This window comes from Leptodactylus fuscus, chromosome 1 (genome assembly GCF_031893055.1).
Source record: "Leptodactylus fuscus isolate aLepFus1 chromosome 1, aLepFus1.hap2, whole genome shotgun sequence".
NCBI lineage: Eukaryota > Metazoa > Chordata > Amphibia > Anura > Leptodactylidae > Leptodactylus > Leptodactylus fuscus.
The window spans coordinates 220,218,279-220,237,351 of NC_134265.1; the positions used below are offsets into that span (position 1 = coordinate 220,218,279).

The window sequence follows — 19,073 nt, forward strand, 5'->3', positions numbered from 1 at the left end:
TCTTTACCTTAGCCTTAATTCGACTTCTCCTTCACGTGTCATATTCTGTTTTTTTCACTGTTTACAGATGTGAACGAATGTAAAGTATTCAACAGTCTGTGCAACCACGGTACATGCCGCAACAGTATCGGAAGCTTCAGGTGTGTCTGTGAGAGCGGCTTTGCTCTGGATGCTGAAGAAAGGAACTGTACAGGTAAGAAATGTTTGAGATGTCTCATTAGCATATGGTACAAAAACAGATAACCCCCCTCAGTGCCAATGGAAGTATTTACATTGTTTCATTTACTATGATTACTACAGATATAGATGAATGCCGGATTTCTCCTGACCTCTGTGGCCATGGAACATGTGTCAATACTCCTGGAAGCTTTGAGTGCGAATGCTTTGACGGTTATGAGAGTGGATTCATGATGATGAAGAATTGCATGGGTAACTATAAAACTGGACTTATGCATGTAACAAATTCCTTAGCAATGTAATGATCTATGTATGGATATGAATATTGTATATATTGTAAGGACAGAACTCAAAGGTGGCAGGACTGCCTGAATAACTAGGGCTACCTTTAAACTATGGGGGTGGGGGATTATTGGATAGAATAGGCATATGTACCAAAGAGAATGTCCATGGAAATAAAAGGGCCCATTCCCTGAGCAGGATTCTATTCTCGCTTTCAACTTAAAGTAAAACAATTCATTTTTCAGGCATGAGTGTTTCACGTATCCACATGTATGTATTTTGTATCACATTATAACTGATAACTGTTCTGTTCTATTCTTTGTTCTAAGACATTGATGAATGTGAAAGAGACCCTCTGCTGTGTAGAGGAGGCACCTGCATCAACACTGACGGCAGTTTTGAATGTATTTGCCCCCCGGGCCATGAGCTAACTCCTGAAGGCAACATCTGTGTTGGTATGAAAATATTCTGTATACTTTTTACATAGTCAATTTATAAAAAAACACATACCCAAATCCATAGAGAAGCTACATATATTTCAGAACATTCATGTCATTTTTGTTTTTTCCCCAGACATAAATGAGTGTTCATTGAGTGATAACCTCTGCAGGAATGGCCGTTGCGTCAACATGATTGGAACTTACCAGTGCTCTTGTGATTCTGGCTTCCAGTCAACTCCTGATCGTCAGGGTTGTATGGGTGAGTAACTCACTCCGCTCAATCTATGTTCATGGAATCTACATGTCTCAAGAGAAATCTCAAACAATATTGTTATTCTAATCTGTTGGTTTGCATTTCTCGAAGATTGAGGAAAGTTAGCAGAATTCCATTCTTATGAAGTAAGGCAATACCTTGCAACAAGTCCTAAGTAATTCCCTGAAAAAAGGGTTTGGTGGTCAACACTGATGTAAGAGAAATGTAATGGGAAAGGGTATGACTGAAGGAACAAAAAAAGGAATAAAGCATTCTATATATCTCCATATGCATCAATACTATTTTGCTGTGAAAAGACATCTAAGAAGTTTTTAAACAGCTGCGGGGGTAGGCTATTCCACAGATTCACAGTTCTTACATTGAAGAAGCCTTGTCGCCTCTCTGGAGAATAAAACCTTTTTTTTCTTCAGACGAAGGGAATGGCCTTTGTCTTTACAAGGAACAGCTTTTCCACGTATTGATTGTATATGAAATGTATATATTTATACAGGTTTATCACGTCTCCCCTTAAACCCTTCTTCTCAAAACTAAACAAATTTCTCTTTTAAACAGGACCTTTCATTGATTTAGGCAGCACTGTCGGCTTTCCCGATCTGTGCCCTGGGTAAAGACCTAATGGTCCTGGTACCGTAGCTCTTTACAGTCAGAAGGACGTTCCTGACAGTCTGTCAGGAACGTCCTTCTGCCCAGCAGCGCCTATCACGTTGTACTGTGTGAGCGGGGAGGAACGCCCCCTCCCCTCCTGATAATACTTGTCTATGGACGAGCACTGTGAGCAGAGGGAGGGGGCGTTCCTCCCCGCTCACACTGTACAGCGCGATAGGCGCTGCTGTGGAGAAGGATGTTCCTGACAGACTGTCAGAAATGCCCTTCTGACTGTAAAGGGCTACGGTACCAGCACCGCTAGCTCTGGGGCACAGATCGGGAGAGCCGACAGTGCGCTGAATTCAGTGCACTGTCGGCTTTCCAGCAGAATATAGAACTGCCTGTGCCCAAATCAATGAAAGGTCCTCTTTAACTCCATGCCCCATTTTGTGGCCCTCTGTTGAACCTTTTCCAAGTATAGATTATCTTTTCTATGAACTGCTGCCCAGTAGTGAACTGCATAATCCAGATGGGGCTGCTCCAATAACTTGAAGTGACAATATTAGATCCCTGTCCCATGAGTCCATACTCCTTTTAATACGTGACAGGATCCTACTGGCTTTAGAAGCAGTGGATTGACATTGCATGCTGTAATTTAATGTGTTGCATGTAGATTATTTTTACTCAAATGCATAACTTTATATTTATCCACATTGACCATCATTAGCGATGTGAATGCCCAAACACTCAGTGGGCCACATCTGTTCATAACCTATCCTCTGTAGACTGTACTAGATAGCTTGGCGTCATTTGCAAAAATAGAGATAGCGTTATTATTCCCATCTTCTATAGTGTTAACTGTGTTACGGCGGATGTTAGGTATTTAAATATGGTGGCTGCCATAGCTGCTAGGTCTCTGCTGTATTACATAGCAGAGACACAGCACTAATGCCCATGATTGGTGCCCGCACTGATTGTGGTTATTAGTGCCGTGTCTCACACAATTAAGGCCCCTGACTTGCCTTTCTAGGTAGGATCAGTGGCTCCCAGAATGAGATCCTATCTATTCTTTGTATCAAATAATCTTTTCTTACACGAATGTGAAATGAACATACCAGGATAAACAGATGTCTACTAGAAACTCTGCACCTGAAAGGCCCATTAACCAGGATATATTTATGTAACTAAGAATAACACAGTTTTTGAGACATCACAAAGAATCTTGTAACATTAGTTAAGTTCATTATATCGACAATCCTCTATTTTTAGCATTGGTGGTGGTGTAGGAAGATGTCTGCTATGTTTTCATTTCTTCGTACCAAGGTTAACTTGTACATACAATATTCTGTTGCAGATATTGATGAATGCACAATCATGAATGGTGGATGTGACACCCAATGTACCAACTCAGAAGGCAGCTATGAATGCAGCTGTAGTGAGGGATATGCACTAATGCCTGACAAGAGATCCTGTGCTGGTAAGAAATGGCATAAACTAGTGTATCTAATGTAGAATGGTATGGAGAATACAGATGTAACACTCTTTAACTTGAATTTGATAACTTGAAATCAGTTAATGATGCTTTTTGTTAATAAACATTATATATTATGATTCTTTATTAATATATTTATTAAATCTTAGATATTGATGAATGTGAGGACAACCCAGATATTTGTGATGGTGGGCAATGTACAAACATTCCTGGAGAATATCGTTGCTTGTGCTTTGATGGTTTCATGGCTTCTCTGGATATGAAGACATGTATAGGTAAAGTAGCTCACAATGGTTATCTTATGGTTATCTTATATAACGTATATAGATTGTGTTATTGGCACGAACTGCTATTTTTTCTTTTTTTTCTTTTAAATAGATGTCAATGAATGTGACCTTAACCCTAATATCTGCCTTCACGGAGAGTGTGAAAACACTAAAGGCTCCTTCATCTGTCACTGTCAGTTGGGTTACTTTGTGAAGAAGGGAACCACTGGATGTACAGGTACACCATTATACAGGCATACCACTTATACCGAAATCTAATGTATTACAGATACTAATAAACTGCTTGTTTTCGTAGATATTGATGAATGTGAAATAGGTGCCCATAACTGCGATGTCCATGCCTCATGCATCAACGTACCTGGCAGCTTTAAATGCAAATGCCAAACAGGTTGGGTTGGAGATGGCCTTAAATGTGTTGGTAAGTAAGACTGTAACTTATAGCAAATACTTTTATAGACTGAGCTCTAGGCAGGGAGCTAAGGATTCATTTACGCTTGTCACATTTATTTCATCTTCAGGAGGAGAGAGCTGTTTTATACATTCTGTATGAAAAGCAAGAGAGACTGCCATATAGTCTGTCTTTCACTGCTTGTATAAATGCGCCTGGCACATTCTATTATGTTTACAGTGATGTCTACACTATATAAAAGTATAAGAAATTGTGCCATTCTCTTCCATGATAAGATAGCACATAAAGGGCATAATTGGTGGAACTATAAAACATAGGACATATTTAATGGTTTAGTAATAAAACATCCCAGCAGTGTCACATAACAAACTAAGAATTAGCTATTTCACTATTTAACTTGTAAATATAAATTACTATAAGTTACATCAAATGGGTTAGGTGTAACTTGCCTATTTGACTTCGTATGGGGGTCTAGCGATGGCAAGAATGGGGTCCCACATCTGAATGGAACAGTAGGTCCAGCACACAAGATGCCGCATTCACTCTTCATGGAACTGTTAGAGATAGTCAAGTACAATATTACTGCTATCTCAGGCAGTCACATACAAGTGAATGGAGCAGCTGCCCATGTGTGACAGAAAAGTCCATTCATTTAAGGGGTCAAGAGATCCCATTTTTGTGATCAGTGGGGTCCCAGTGACTGGACCCCACCAATCAGCAATTATTCCCAATGCTGTGCGTGGAAGGTAACCTGAAACTAGAATAACCCTTTAAGGTTATTGCTGGTCCCCTTAGCTCAGCTGGTTGTTTCTTACTTGTGAGTTACAGTATGTAGCACATCAAAGTAAAATTCGTTATTACTAATTACATTTCGTCTCACTTTTCTTTAACCATTTACCTTCTATTTTTAGATCTCGATGAATGCTCCACAGAAGACCATAACTGCAATGTAAATGCCAATTGTGTTAATACTCCTGGATCGTACCGGTGCACATGCAATGAGGGATTCAATGGGGATGGATTCTCTTGCTCAGGTACAGTCTATGAATTTTAAAAAGAGAAACTATTCTGTTACCTTCTTAATGTGACAGCAGTTTTTGTAGCTTCTGTAGATGTTCAGTCCCATTATCAATTATTAAGGGGAGTCTTCAGTTATTCCATGTAAAATCCACAGAAATAAACAGTATGCTACTGAATTCTGCTACAGAAAAAAATCTGGAATGAAATTGTCTGTAACTTGTGAATAGATTTCCAAAAAAAAAACTTTTAGATTCATGAGACTTCTACTTGATACTAAGTTCAGTGTGGAAACCATGTTGAAATGTATGTGAAGACACATATGGACTATGTAACAAGTATGGGGACCTACTAATAAGTGAACCCTAACTATAGATCTGACATATGTTATAGAACCACATTACTCCCATTGTACTAAGATATCTATGTTTGTTTCCTATAGATGTTGATGAGTGCGCTGACAATGTGAACCTGTGTGAAAATGGTCACTGCTTAAATGCCCCTGGAGGTTACCGCTGTGAATGCGAGATGGGTTTTACGCCAACAGAGGACAGCAAGGCTTGCCAAGGTAAGTGGTACTGACAATAATTGTGTGATATATAGACTTAAATGTCTCTTTACTACTAACATATAAACACCATACCTCTACAAATGTTCATTTCCCTTATCTATAAAATCACCAGCTATTGAACATGATGCTATTTTTGATGTGACTATTACTTTTCAGATATCGATGAGTGTACATTCCAGAATATTTGCGTCTTCGGAACTTGCCAGAATCTGCCTGGAATGTTCCGCTGTGTCTGCGATGACGGATATGAACTGGACAGAAGTGGAGGAAATTGTACTGGTAAGAAGATCATTTTAAAAAGATAAGTTTCAGTCATTCTCAATTTGGTTGTGTAGTGAAGAGTGAGGATAGGTAAATGTCAGCAGAGTTTGGTGCCACATATTTTGATCACATTACTATTATGGTTCTGGTTCTTTAGGCTTCCAGTGCCCCGATGGGTAGAATATAGGTTTACTGTGCTATTATGCCAGGCAGGAAATGTGGCTGACACATTATACTGCAATGTGATCTATTACAAAACAGATGAGAAAGGGTTTTGCTTGAATTATGTGATAACCAGTATATACATGCTATGCATCTTAATTTCATTTTTCTGTAGATGTGAATGAGTGTGCCGATCCAGTGAACTGTATCAATGGATTGTGTGTGAACACACCAGGAAGCTACTTGTGCAACTGTCCACAGGACTTTGAGTTGAACCCCACTGGTGTCGGCTGTGTTGGTAAGTAAATGTATCCAATGACCCAATAAAGATTTCTGTTTCAGCACAGTGTATAAATGTCACACTGGACTGTATCATTCTCTATTATACAGATACTCGAGTTGGAAACTGCTACTTGGAAACCCTGACCAGAGGTGATGCAGGCCTTGCCTGTAGCGCAGAGATTGGAGTTGGGGTCACAAGAGCATCTTGCTGCTGCTCCTTGGGACGTGCTTGGGGCAACCCATGTGAAAGCTGCCCTCTGGCCAACTCCAGTAAGAGAAGACATTTTCTTTTGAAGTACACTATATTATAGCTTTTCAGAAGATCAGAAGTAGATTATAAAAGGATATAAATATATGTTTACATTTCAGCTGAATACAAGACTCTGTGTCCTGGAGGAGAGGGATTTAGACCAAACCCAATTACAGTTATTTTGGAAGGTAAGAAAGATGAGTGCCACTAGATTTTCTGTTGACATAGCCATTTGGCTGTAACAAAATGATTTTTTCAGGCTAAGTCCCAAGGTTGAGGAAAAGCTGCTTTTGTTGCTGCATGTTTTGCTGCAGTTTCTTGAGCCAAATCCAAGAGTGGCTACTAAAGGAATGGGAAATACAAAGGGAACTGTTATACCTCAGCCTTATCTTCAATCCACACCTGGCTTTGGCTCAAAAAACCACAGCAAAATCTGCAACAAATAAAGCTACATTTAGCTTCAGATTGTGAATGTTTAGTGTGCTAACCGCATATTTTATCTGTAATACAGATATTGATGAATGTCAAGAACTACCAGGTCTATGCCAGGGTGGAAACTGTGTGAACACCTTTGGAAGCTTCCAATGCGAGTGCCCACTCGGCTACTATCTGAATGAAGAGACCCGTATTTGTGAAGGTAGATAGAAAAACGAATAATCTTTTTTCTATATGACAGTATATCGTTCACATCAAAAATTATTTTATTTTAGCAATATATAAAATCATTATAAAAAAAATAATTCTAAGCATGATATGGAGATAGTTACACTGTCATCATATAATGATATAATAATAACAATATATCAGAACATCTGCTATTACACTGTGAGATATAATGCAGCTGAAATCTGTTTTCTGTTTCAAGATATTGATGAGTGCTCTGCCCACATTGGTATCTGTGGCCCTGGTACCTGCTATAATACTCTAGGGAACTATACGTGTGTGTGCCCACCAGAGTACATGCAAGTCAATGGAGGAAACAATTGTATGGGTACGTATCATTTAAAACCAGCATGTTCTCTGTGCTTCAAGCTTTACTGAAAAAGCATTAACACAAATGGTAGGAATCTAAATGCTGACAGATTATTGCTTATCTATTGCATATTTTATTCTTGTATTCAGACATGAGAAAGAGTGTGTGTTACCGCAACTACAATGACACGTGTGAAAATGAGCTCTCAACCAATATGACAAAGAAAATGTGCTGCTGCTCGTATAATATTGGCAAAGCCTGGAACAAGCCATGTGAACCATGTCCTGTCCCTGCTAGTCGTAAGTATCTCAAGCTAGACAGAATCTTGTGCCAATGTTGATACTAGGAGTCTTACAAGTTTGTAACTAAAGATGGGTGAAACAATTCATGATGAACCGGGGTTCGACTTGTATAGTCCAAATTGTTTGGCTTTTACCGAAACAGAAGAAATGGCGATTCCTCTCTGATGAACAAAAAATTTTCCTAAAAATTCTATAGTTGGCAGTGCCAATTGCTACTTCCACTTTGTTGGCATAAAAAAAATAAAACAAACAAGCCCACATTGCTGCTTCTAATACCAATGCTGGAGTTGAGTTCTGCCCCCAATAACGGGCTACTTTTGGTGATTTTTTTTTTTTCTAACTAAAGCCAATTCCTTACACTTTTCAGCAAGGCTCACAGCCACAAATTTATCTCCCAAATATTTACAAGCCTATAGCACTTACAAGTCAAAACAAGCTAATTTTTCTACAAATCCATTGCTTTTTGCAATTTAAACACCATGTATATCTAACAAACCACAGGATAGCATGTTTTCACCCAAAAAGGGTAATTTTTTAAATATTAAAATGCACAAAGGCGAATGACAGCACAGTATACGGTTACTTGGAGTCTGTATCCTTATTATCGTCTGTTTTTCCATAGACATACATATGTTTGGCTTAGAAAGCTAGAAATTGGACAGATAGGTTCCTATGAAGCCTGGCAGTGCTGTACACTATATTTTAAGTTGTGGTTCGCACCAATGAATCTGGGACCCAAGCCAGAAACTAAACCTTGAGAATCTTGAGTGGTTCACCCATCTCTATTTGTAACATTATCTATCTGTACATCGAGTAAAGTATCTGAATTTTGTCTCAGTTATGTTATCTTTCACAATGATAATTTTGGTTTATTAGAAATATATTTTTTTCATCTGGGGTGTTTACAAAGTCTTTAATAACAAGATCATAATTTAATATGACTTCATGTTTGTATTCTGTGGCTTCATAGTTCATAAACTGAATATTATTTATTTATCCAGCCGAATATCAAGTCCTCTGTGGAAACCAAGCACCTGGATTTATAATCGACATCCGCACTGGCAAACCTATGGGTATGAGTTCAGATTTCCAGAAGTCGTAAAAAAATCTCATGCCTTTTTGTTGGTAAAATGATAGGCTATTTACATACGTATGTGTTATATACACAGATATTGATGAGTGCAGTGAAATCCCAGCCATTTGCACCAATGGAGTATGCATCAACCAGATTGGAAGTTTCCGCTGTGAATGTCCAATGGGATTCAGCTACAACAACATTCTCCTCATCTGTGAAGGTTGGCTGAAACGCTTTCTAAACTCTTTATTTTTTGCTTTTTTTTTAAAAAAAAAAAAAATACAAACAATCTTCAATGCAAATAGTGTCATAAAAATGTTTCTTGATGTCTATTATGTATATAAATGTTTGCATTGTCTTTGATTTGTCGATAGATATCGATGAGTGCAGCAGTGGAGAGAACCTGTGCCAGATAAATGCAGATTGTATTAACATCCCAGGCTCATATCGCTGCGAATGTTCCAGTGGATACAAGCTGTCTCCCAGTGGTGCCTGTGTTGGTTAGTAATTCATATTCAGAAATAATTACAGTGTAGATATGTGTTCATATGTTCTACAGCATATAACTAAAAATGAGCTTTTTTTGTAGGTCGCAATGAATGTAATGAAATTCCCAATGTCTGTAGCCATGGAACATGTGTGGACACAACTGGAAGCTACATCTGTATCTGTCACAATGGCTTCAAAGCAAGTGCAGACCAAACCATGTGCATGGGTGAGTGGTCTCTCTCTAGTCAAGAACTTACAAGTGAAATGATGTCTTCCACCTGGGTTGATGCTGATCATTATGTGTTATTTCTAAATTTTAGATATTGATGAATGTGATCGTCAACCTTGTGGCAACGGTACCTGCAAGAACACTGTTGGATCTTATAACTGTCTTTGCTTCCCTGGCTTTGAACTAACTCACAACAATGATTGCATGGGTAAGGCAATGCCTGTATTATATATACATACTCAACATACTGAAAAGTTACAAGAATTAAGAGAAATAAATCACATCCCTTAAAATCTTTATAATGTTGATGGGAAAAATGAGTCCATGAAGAACAAGCCTATGCTAATAATAAAAACACCTTTAAAGGCTTATACTGATCATGTGATCATATATTGCTAAATGTTAATTTGAATATTGGATTTATCATACACAGTCACTGATGTGCAAATTCTCCAGCAGATGGCAGCAGAGACCATAGGTTGTGTAATACTGACCCACTAATGTAATGCCTTTTGTCCTTGCAGACATAGACGAGTGCTCCTCCCTCGTGGGACAAGTTTGTAGAAATGGCCAGTGCATCAACAACATAGGTTCCTTCCAATGTCTGTGCCAGGAAGGCTATGAAATCACTCCTGATGGAAAGAACTGTGTGGGTAAGTGTGGGCAATCCGTACTAGTATCCAAACCTATTAGGAAAAAAAGCGCGAGTATTCTAATACTCGCTAGAGGATTTTACTTCAATTTCCTTTAGAACTTCCACATGTCATACAATAGGCTATAAACATGAGACAACTGATTACACGTGTGGGGTCCGTGTGGTTTCTGCTCGGTTTCTGCACGAAACATGCAGAGAGAAAAGTGCTGCTTACAGTATTTTTTCTCTACATGTTTCATGCAGAAGCTGAGCGGAAACCACACGTACCTCATTACAGTATGGGGTCCGTGTGGTTTCTTAGGTAACTGCTTTTTTTTTTTTTTTATTTAAATGTAGATTGTGAGCCCCACATAGAGCTCACAATGTACATTTTTCCCTATCAGTATGTCTTTGGAATATGGGATGGAAATTCACACAAACACGGTGAGAACATACAAACTCCTTGCAGATGGTTTTTTGCCCTTGGTGGGATTTAAACACCAGGACTCCAGCGCTGCAAGGCTGCAGTGCTGACCACTGAGCCACCGTGTGGCCCCTAGGTAACCGCTTTTTAATACATATAGGTTTACGTTCAGCGGGTCCCCAAGCGGACTCCCCAAACAGAATACTGAAAGCTGATGTGAACCAGACCTAATAGAAGCACAGCCATCATGAAAGCATCTGACATCTCACATGGAATCTGCCAATACAATTCAATGATGAACATTTTGACAACATAAAAATATAGCAATAATTTACAATCCAAAAACCCAATAGTAATCCAGCAACCAATTTGGCATTCAATTAAAAGCAGTTTGTTTTTATTAGTCCATTTTAAAATTTCTTTTGTAAACAGAAAACCAGTGAAAAAATATGAAAAAGACACAGCACTTACATGAAAAAACTTGTTTCGGACTACATGGGACAATAGACACACGATGCTTTAACCGCCTACGCGTTTCACCCTGTCCCATGTAGTCCGAAACAAGTTTTTTCATGTAAGTGCTGTGTCTTTTTCATATTTTTTCACTGGTTTTCTGTTTACAAAAGAAATTTTAAAATGGACTAATAAAAACAAACTGCTTTTAATTTAATGCCAAATTGGTTGCTGGATTACTATTGGGTTTTTGGATTTCGTATTGGCACCTGTACCGGCAGGATTCTATGGTTATCCGTGCACTAAGAACAGCATATGGAAAGAATTTTTTGCACTAAGACCACTGAAAATAAAAGGGCTGTGGAACACTTTTTCCTATATAATAATTTACAATGTCAAGCTAAAAATTCATGGATTTGTAAAGTTTTACCATATTTTATAAAATTCCACCTTATCAACACTAAAATGTCAGATGAAGAGTTTCTACTTAGACCTATTGTTTACGTTGCAGATAGTAAGCCGTTGTGGGTGGGTCTCCCTGTAGTCTGTCACTCATTTGGTTCACATTTATTGTACTTGTTATATGTTTTATGTCACATGAAATAAAAGGTACTTTAAAAAAAAAAAATAATAGCAAAATAAAAATAATAATACAGTAACATTGCTGAATGATGTTGGTAGAACGGTACAAGTGTCTGAATTATTTTACAGATATTAATGAGTGCATTAGTCTGCCTGGAACTTGTTCTCCTGGTACTTGCCAAAATTTGGAAGGATCTTTCCGTTGCATCTGCCCTCCAGGATATGCTGTTCAGAATGACAACTGTATTGGTAAGTATAGTGCTAGATACACAATGTAAACATATAGCATGGCCTGTGTGTTCTTAGAGAATATGTTATAATTTAATAAGAATTCTTTCATCTCCAGATATTAATGAATGTCTTGATGAGCCAAATATCTGTCTATTTGGAACTTGCACTAACACCCCTGGAAGCTTCCAGTGTGTATGTCCTCAAGGGTTTGTTCTATCAGATAATGGACGTCGTTGCTTTGGTGAGTGTTGTTCGTTGTTTTGCAGTCAATATTCTATCGATAGGATATGCCGCAAGATATCATATGGGCAGTCTTTTTTATTCCAAACAAATGTCTACGTTTTTGTCACTTATAAGTGTAAATTTCTTAATGTATCTTTATAGCAGTGAAAGTTACATTTCTATGGTATAGTGTGCCAAATTCCCTTCATAGTTTAAAAGATAGCATACTGGCTATAGTGGCATACTATAGGGAACTGATAAGGTTACTATAAATAATCGATTATTGAGTTGAATGTATAAACCAGCAGACAGTAAGCTCCTATGATCACTCTAGTAGTGGTTCAAGGGAGTTTCTATTACCTACACCAGTCTTGACTCCCTGTGCATCAGGTTTGGTTCATTGTATTTTATTTATCTGTGGAGTTCCAAAAAAGTAATTGAAGTCCCAGTAATTTTTGTACTATATTGAACATTACATGTACATTTTATATATGCAATATTCACATTACGTCTTTCCATGGATTTTCCTAACAAAACAATTCCTTATCTATATGTGTATTTCTCACCAGACACCCGCCAAAGTTTCTGCTTTACTCGGTTTGATAACGGAAAGTGCTCTGTTCCTAAGGCCTTCAACACCACAAAAGCCAGGTGCTGCTGTAGCACAATGCCTGGTGAAGGCTGGGGAGATCCTTGTGAGCTGTGCCCAAATGAATTCAGTGGTAAGACCCCGAGAATTAATACTGCTTTAAAGTATGTTGATTTCTGTAAGCAGAATGTATTAGCACATTTAGTATTGTGGGGTTCCTTGGTTGGGAGAACAATGACTAACTAAAATGACAGCAACAGGTGTACAGAGGTAACCGTCTGTATGGGTGGATGGTTTCTAGTGGTCCATTCTGTATTGTAAGTTAATTTGGACATTGCATCCGAAGCCTAGGGTGGAATATCAGAAGGTGTATACACAACTATATGCCATGAGCTCAACTTCCAGATACAGGTCTTCCATTGACCCCATGCCACTACTCTCCAAAGTTATCATAATGCACAACAAGATGGCAACGTAGGCTGGAATGGAGGTCTCTCCTCTTCAGTCCTGTTGTTGACTTGAATACAATGCAGAATGGTACTGAGATCACATGAGCAATAAAATGAAGAGGGCTTCACATAGGGAATGCCACATCGGTCTTACTCCCAGGGTTATGGTGTGTGGTGGCATAATGAACCCCAATAGTCTTCATTTCAGGTACAACAGTTCCACATTACTTTGATTTGGTCATGGAAACAGGGGTACAAAAATTTCTCCAAAGTATTTGAGAAACCAATTTTTAAGAGGACAGTGCCACACCGCATGTTGTATGTGTGGCAGTTTGCATGGCTTAAACATGTAACCATGTAACCATGTCCTGCACTGTCTCCGGATTTGTTTCCCTTCAAGCACATTTGGAAAATAATTGGTAGGCAATCGCAGAGGGAGTTGACGATTCGCATGTCCAAGTGCCTTTAACATGGCAAAACGTAAATAATTATTGAGATATATATATTGACAGCGAGATTTCTGAGAGTGGCACTCATACTTAATTTGGAATAGATTGAGATTTTTTAAATATAGTTATAGTTGGAGATGGACAATACAATATCACACTTTCCCATAGAACTAAATAGGTGATATTCTGATGAAGACATCTTATGTCTAATGGATGCTGTATAGAAAATCTCTCAACCGTTGTTCATGGCTCAGAACAGAATGACAAAAATAATGGGCTAGGAGAAAAGAATATTGTATCAATGTATAAATTAGTAAAACTATAGAGGTGATCCATTCTTTTTAACAGTGGTAAATGTAATATTAGTTGTATTTCTTGATGTTAATAACCGTTCTCCTTGTTTTTCACCTTGCAGAGGCTTTCCGAGAACTTTGTCCTTTTGGTCATGGTACTGTTCAAGACAGAGGAGACACCAGGGAAGGTAATAAATTACTGCAAGCATTTTCTTATATAATGTAGGCGAATGACAGCCTTGTTTTTTGGCAGTAAGCGTGAGACAGATCACATTAGACAGTACTTATGTATGTAACTTCTGTTGGAGCATGCCCTAACTTAGTGTAGCATATATAACACAGTTTATACATGCTTCAATATTTGCTTGACTTCCATTATATTTGTGATCATAATTTCTTTTTTATCGCTATTAGCTTTAAATTATGTCACACTGGGTTTTATTTGTTGTAGACAAGCCCATATGTATATACATTATCTAGGTCTGCTGCTTCTCTATACGTTGCATTGTCTGTACAACTACCTATAGTGTAATATTTGGTGATTTGGCAAGCACCTTATATATTTCTAAAGAAATTAATTTGGCTTTTCGCATTATTTAGCCTTGTGTTATTGAGATATTCATTTACTCGACATTGTTACTGTTTGTAACCCCTGTACACTTATGTTTTATAAGTTTCAGTTTTGATGACCTGGCAATTTAACATCTGCCCTGCTGTATCATTTTAGACTATATACAGTCCTATGAAAAAGTTTGGGCACCCCTATTAATCTTAATCATTTTTAGTTCTAAATATTTTGGTGTTTGCAACAGCCATTTCAGTTTGATATATCTAATAACTGATGGACACAGTAATATTTCAGGATTGAAATGAGGTTTATTGTACTAACAGAAAATGCGCAATATGCATTAAACCAAAATTTGACCGGTGCAAAAGTATGGGCACCTCAACAGAAAAGCGACATTAATATTTAGTAGATCCTCCTTTTGCAAAGATAACAGCCTCTAGTCGCTTCCTGTAGCTTTTAATCAGTTTCTGGATCCTGGATAAAGGTATTTTGGACAAACAATTCAAGTTCAGTTAAGTTAGATGGTCGCCGAGCATGGACAGCCCGCTTCAAATCATCCCACAGATGTTCAATGATATTCAGGTCTGGGGACTGGGATGGCCATTCCAGAACATTGTAATTGTTCCTCTGCATGAATGCCTGAGGATTTGGAGCGGTGTTTTGGATCATTGTCTTGCTGAAATATCCATCCCCGGCGTAACTTCAACTTCGTCACTGATTCTTGAACATTATTCTCAAGAATCTGCTGATACTGAGTGGAATCCATGCGACCCTCAACTTTAACAAGATTCCCGATGCCGGCATTGGCCACACAGCCCCAAAGCATGATGGAACCTCCACCAAATTTTACAGTGGGTAGCATGTGTTTTTCTTGGAATGCTGTTTCTTTTTGGACGCCATGCATAACGCCTTTTTTTATAACCAAACAACTCAATTTTTGTTTCCAAAATGAAGCTGCCTTGTCCAAATGTGCTTTTTCATACCTCAGGCAACTCTATTTGTGGCGTACGTGCAGAAACGGCTTCTTTCTCATCACTCTCCCATACAGCTTCTATTTGTGCAAAGTGCGCTGTATAGTTGACCGATGCACAGTGACACCATCTGCAGCAAGATGATGCTGCAGCTCTTTGGAGGTGGTCTGTGGATTGTCCTTGACTGTTCTCACCATTCTTCTTCTCTGCCTTTCTGATATTTTTCTTGGCCTGCCACTTCTGGGCTTAACAAGAACTGTCCCTGTGGTCTTCCATTTCCTTACTATGTTCCTCACAGTGGAAATTGACAGGTTAAATCTCTGAGACAGCTTTTTGTATCCTTCCCCTGAACAACTATGTTGAACAATCTTTGTTTTCAGATCATTTGAGAGTTGTTTTGAGTAGCCCATGATGCCACTCTTCAGAGGAGATTCAAATAGTAGAACAACTTGCAATTGGCCACCTTAAATACCTTTTCTCATGATTGGATACACCTGGCTATGAAGTTCAAAGCTCACTGAGGTTACAAAACCAATTTTGTGCTTCAGTAAGTCAGTAAAAAGTAGTTAGGAGTATTCAAATCAATAAAATGATAAGGGTGCCCATACTTTTGCACCGGTCAAATTTTGGTTTAATGCATATTGCGCATTTTCTGTTAGTACAATAAACCTCATTTCAATCCTGAAATATTACTGTGTCCATCAGTTATTAGATATATCAAACTGAAATGGCTGCTGCAAACACCAAAATATTTAGAACTAAAAATGATTAAGATTAATAGGGGTGCCCAAACTTTTTCATAGGACTGTATGTGTAATTATTATACTTTATGATTCATCTTTTCTATGATGAAATATTATATTTTATAGATGTGTGATGTTAGTTTTTTTTACCACATCACCCCATTTTTGAAGAGTCATGTAACTGGTTTATTGTGGTCTAGTATATTGGAAGGAGATTTACATGCTGTATATAATATATCTTTGGGTCAAACAGCCAAAGCGAGAGCTTCTCTTTACAGGGCTCATTCACACGGAGTAAACGCTAGCTTATTCTGAACGTAAAAGACGTTCAGACTAAGCGGCGTATAAAGCAGTTCCATTCATTTCTATGGGAGCCGGCATGCGAGCGCTCTCCATAGAAATGAATGGGCTGCTTCTTTCACTACGAGCACTCCCATTGAAATGAATGGGAAGTGCCCGCGTATACAGCTAGCTCTGCTCATGCCGAGCCGTACACGCAGCGCTTCCCATTCACTTCAATGGGACTGCTTGTAGTGGAAAAAGCAGCCCATTCATTTCTATGGGGAGTGCTCGTATGCCGGCTCCCATAGAAATGAATGGAACTGCTTTATACGCCGCTTATTCTGAACGTCTTTTACGTTCAGAATAAGCTAGCGTTTACTCCGTGTGAATGAGCCCACTCTGCTTTTTTATTAGTGGCTGTCCACTCTGGTTCAGTAGATTCATCAGTTGCTATCATCTGAGAGGGCTAGTCCAAGACCTAAGTATTGATGACTTATCCTTAGTAAAGGTCATCATTAATATGACACCAAGCACCTCTACCGATCAGCTGTTCAAAGCAGTAGCAGTGCTTGGTTAAGCCCCTCTTCCTTGTTTCAGATCAGTGACATCACATTTGCTTTTCTGTTGCCTTCAAGTAAATGGGTTTGTTATGGCTCTGTGCTTAGTATGCAATGAAGCCTCTGGATTCTTGATCTTCAATCAGCTATCAGTCAGTGAGGGTTTCGAGTGTCAGACCCCAACACCAATATGATGACCTGTCCTAAAGTTGTTGTTTTTTGTAAAGATGATGGAACATAAAAAAAAACAGGGGCAAACTATAGAAAATAAAATATGTAATGTACACTGTCTTGGGTTTGTTTTTCTGTATTTTAAAACATAAATTATGAACCTTTTTTTCTGTCTTTCTGTTTAGATGTCAATGAATGTGCTGAGAGTCCTGGAATTTGTGTCAATGGGATCTGTATTAATACCGATAGCTCCTTCCGCTGTGAATGCCCGTTTGGTTATAACCTTGACTTCACAGGAGTCAACTGCGTAGGTAAGTACATTAATAAGCATATACATTTGTGAACTTACAGTGGTCCTGCTACAAAAGCTTGCATAAAAGTCCCACACACTATGCAGACCTTTATTTTATGCTTTACCAAAGCCATTTGAATTGTGTGAAGGTGGATGCTTGACAAGGCAGAGGTGGCATAGCTAAATGCCCCTGTGTATATGTGCACTTAGGGACGGAAATACATTTGCTGAATGTATAGTGCCTATTATATATACAACCTAATTAACAGACACAATATAATGTCTGATTCTAGATTCTAAAGTCCAAATTTGATAAGATTTAATTAATTAGTAAATAAATCAGTGATAAAAAAGTACAATATTAGAAAAAAAGAAAAACTGTATAATTGAAAGGAGGCTCCTGTACCCTGTTATGCTGCATCAAGCATGGATACCAAATGAGATATAGTTAGGTATGGAGCCATACAGTCTCTATATGGTATCCTTTGCCCACAGATGTTGCAGCTGGGCCTGTAGATCCTGCACATCGCAGGTTACTGAAGAGTTGGTTTCATAAATGCTCAATTGGTGAGAAGTGCGGCAAAAAAGTTTTGCAATTGCTGTTTGTGGACAGGTGTTGTCCTGGAGAAAATGGCATTTGGAAACCCTTCCATGACAGGCAACACATGTCCTGCACATACTGCTGAGCGGTTAGTATCCCTCGTATCACTACTAGGGGTGACCAAAAGTCATATGCGATGGCTCCCCAGGTCATCACACCAGTAGTTGGCGCAATGTGTTGCTCCACAGAAGGCAGGCTTTAAGAGCTTATCACAAGGCCTCCATACTCAAATCTGACCATTGTCAAACAGCGGACAAGGAAACTGTGAAAGCTGCTGATGCTTGCTGGTGTATTAAACAGTTCCCTGACCGAGGAGTGGTCTGGTTGGGCCTTCTGGAAGCTGTTCTCTGTATGGGCGTGACCTCACGTAAACACTGCTCCCAACACTTCTGAATAGTTAACTAAGAATGGCCTAAACGGCCTTTGTTGAAATGACCACCCTGATATGCTTTTGCAGATCCTAAGACAAAGATTGCATGTAGTGGTTTCCATATTTTGCTTTATTTACCTCTCTCAAAAGAGTTGTCTCCCATAGATAATAACTTTTAAAATGGAAGTACTATATCCTTTTGCTACAGTTCTGGCTTCTGTATTCCATTGCCATTAATGTGATATTAAGGTGTATTAGATGTCAGCCAAAAATTGATTAAATTGCATTAGTCAGTGATGCCACTGTTTCTAAACCACTTTTGGAGATGTTAGGTCTCCAGACTCCAGTCTTGTGAGAATCATGACATATAAATGAAAGACTAATGTCTTTGTAACTTATTTTGCAGACACGGATGAGTGCTCAATCGGAAACCCTTGCGGCAATGGAACTTGCACTAATGTGGTTGGAGGATTTGAATGTGCCTGTGATGAAGGCTTTGAGCCTGGACCTATGATAACCTGTGAAGGTGACAATAACAAAAATACAGTATTAAGACTATTAGCACAGGACATTTAGAACAGAACTAAGTGGAGCAATTGGAACAATTCAGGTTTACAAAATACAGTTAATGGTGT

The 19,073-nt window shown here is 38.6% G+C and overlaps 1 protein-coding gene across 1 annotated transcript in view; it reads left to right on the top strand.

The window, feature by feature from the left end:
• Positions 1-19,073, top strand: part of LOC142215467 (fibrillin-2-like) — a 116,922-nt gene that overhangs the window by 88,088 nt on the left and 9,761 nt on the right. The window contains exons 25-53 of the mRNA XM_075283698.1: positions 68-193; positions 301-429; positions 789-914; positions 1,033-1,158; positions 3,113-3,235; positions 3,400-3,525; positions 3,629-3,754; positions 3,833-3,955; positions 4,858-4,980; positions 5,406-5,531; positions 5,691-5,813; positions 6,133-6,255; positions 6,348-6,509; positions 6,609-6,677; positions 7,001-7,126; positions 7,355-7,480; positions 7,612-7,761; positions 8,766-8,837; positions 8,934-9,059; positions 9,214-9,339; positions 9,429-9,554; positions 9,649-9,765; positions 10,082-10,210; positions 11,780-11,899; positions 11,997-12,122; positions 12,673-12,825; positions 14,006-14,071; positions 17,361-17,486; positions 18,845-18,964. Of these exons, the coding sequence (XP_075139799.1) occupies positions 68-193; positions 301-429; positions 789-914; positions 1,033-1,158; positions 3,113-3,235; positions 3,400-3,525; positions 3,629-3,754; positions 3,833-3,955; positions 4,858-4,980; positions 5,406-5,531; positions 5,691-5,813; positions 6,133-6,255; positions 6,348-6,509; positions 6,609-6,677; positions 7,001-7,126; positions 7,355-7,480; positions 7,612-7,761; positions 8,766-8,837; positions 8,934-9,059; positions 9,214-9,339; positions 9,429-9,554; positions 9,649-9,765; positions 10,082-10,210; positions 11,780-11,899; positions 11,997-12,122; positions 12,673-12,825; positions 14,006-14,071; positions 17,361-17,486; positions 18,845-18,964 (3,540 nt within the window). The remainder of the gene's footprint in view (positions 1-67; positions 194-300; positions 430-788; positions 915-1,032; positions 1,159-3,112; positions 3,236-3,399; positions 3,526-3,628; positions 3,755-3,832; positions 3,956-4,857; positions 4,981-5,405; positions 5,532-5,690; positions 5,814-6,132; positions 6,256-6,347; positions 6,510-6,608; positions 6,678-7,000; positions 7,127-7,354; positions 7,481-7,611; positions 7,762-8,765; positions 8,838-8,933; positions 9,060-9,213; positions 9,340-9,428; positions 9,555-9,648; positions 9,766-10,081; positions 10,211-11,779; positions 11,900-11,996; positions 12,123-12,672; positions 12,826-14,005; positions 14,072-17,360; positions 17,487-18,844; positions 18,965-19,073) is intronic.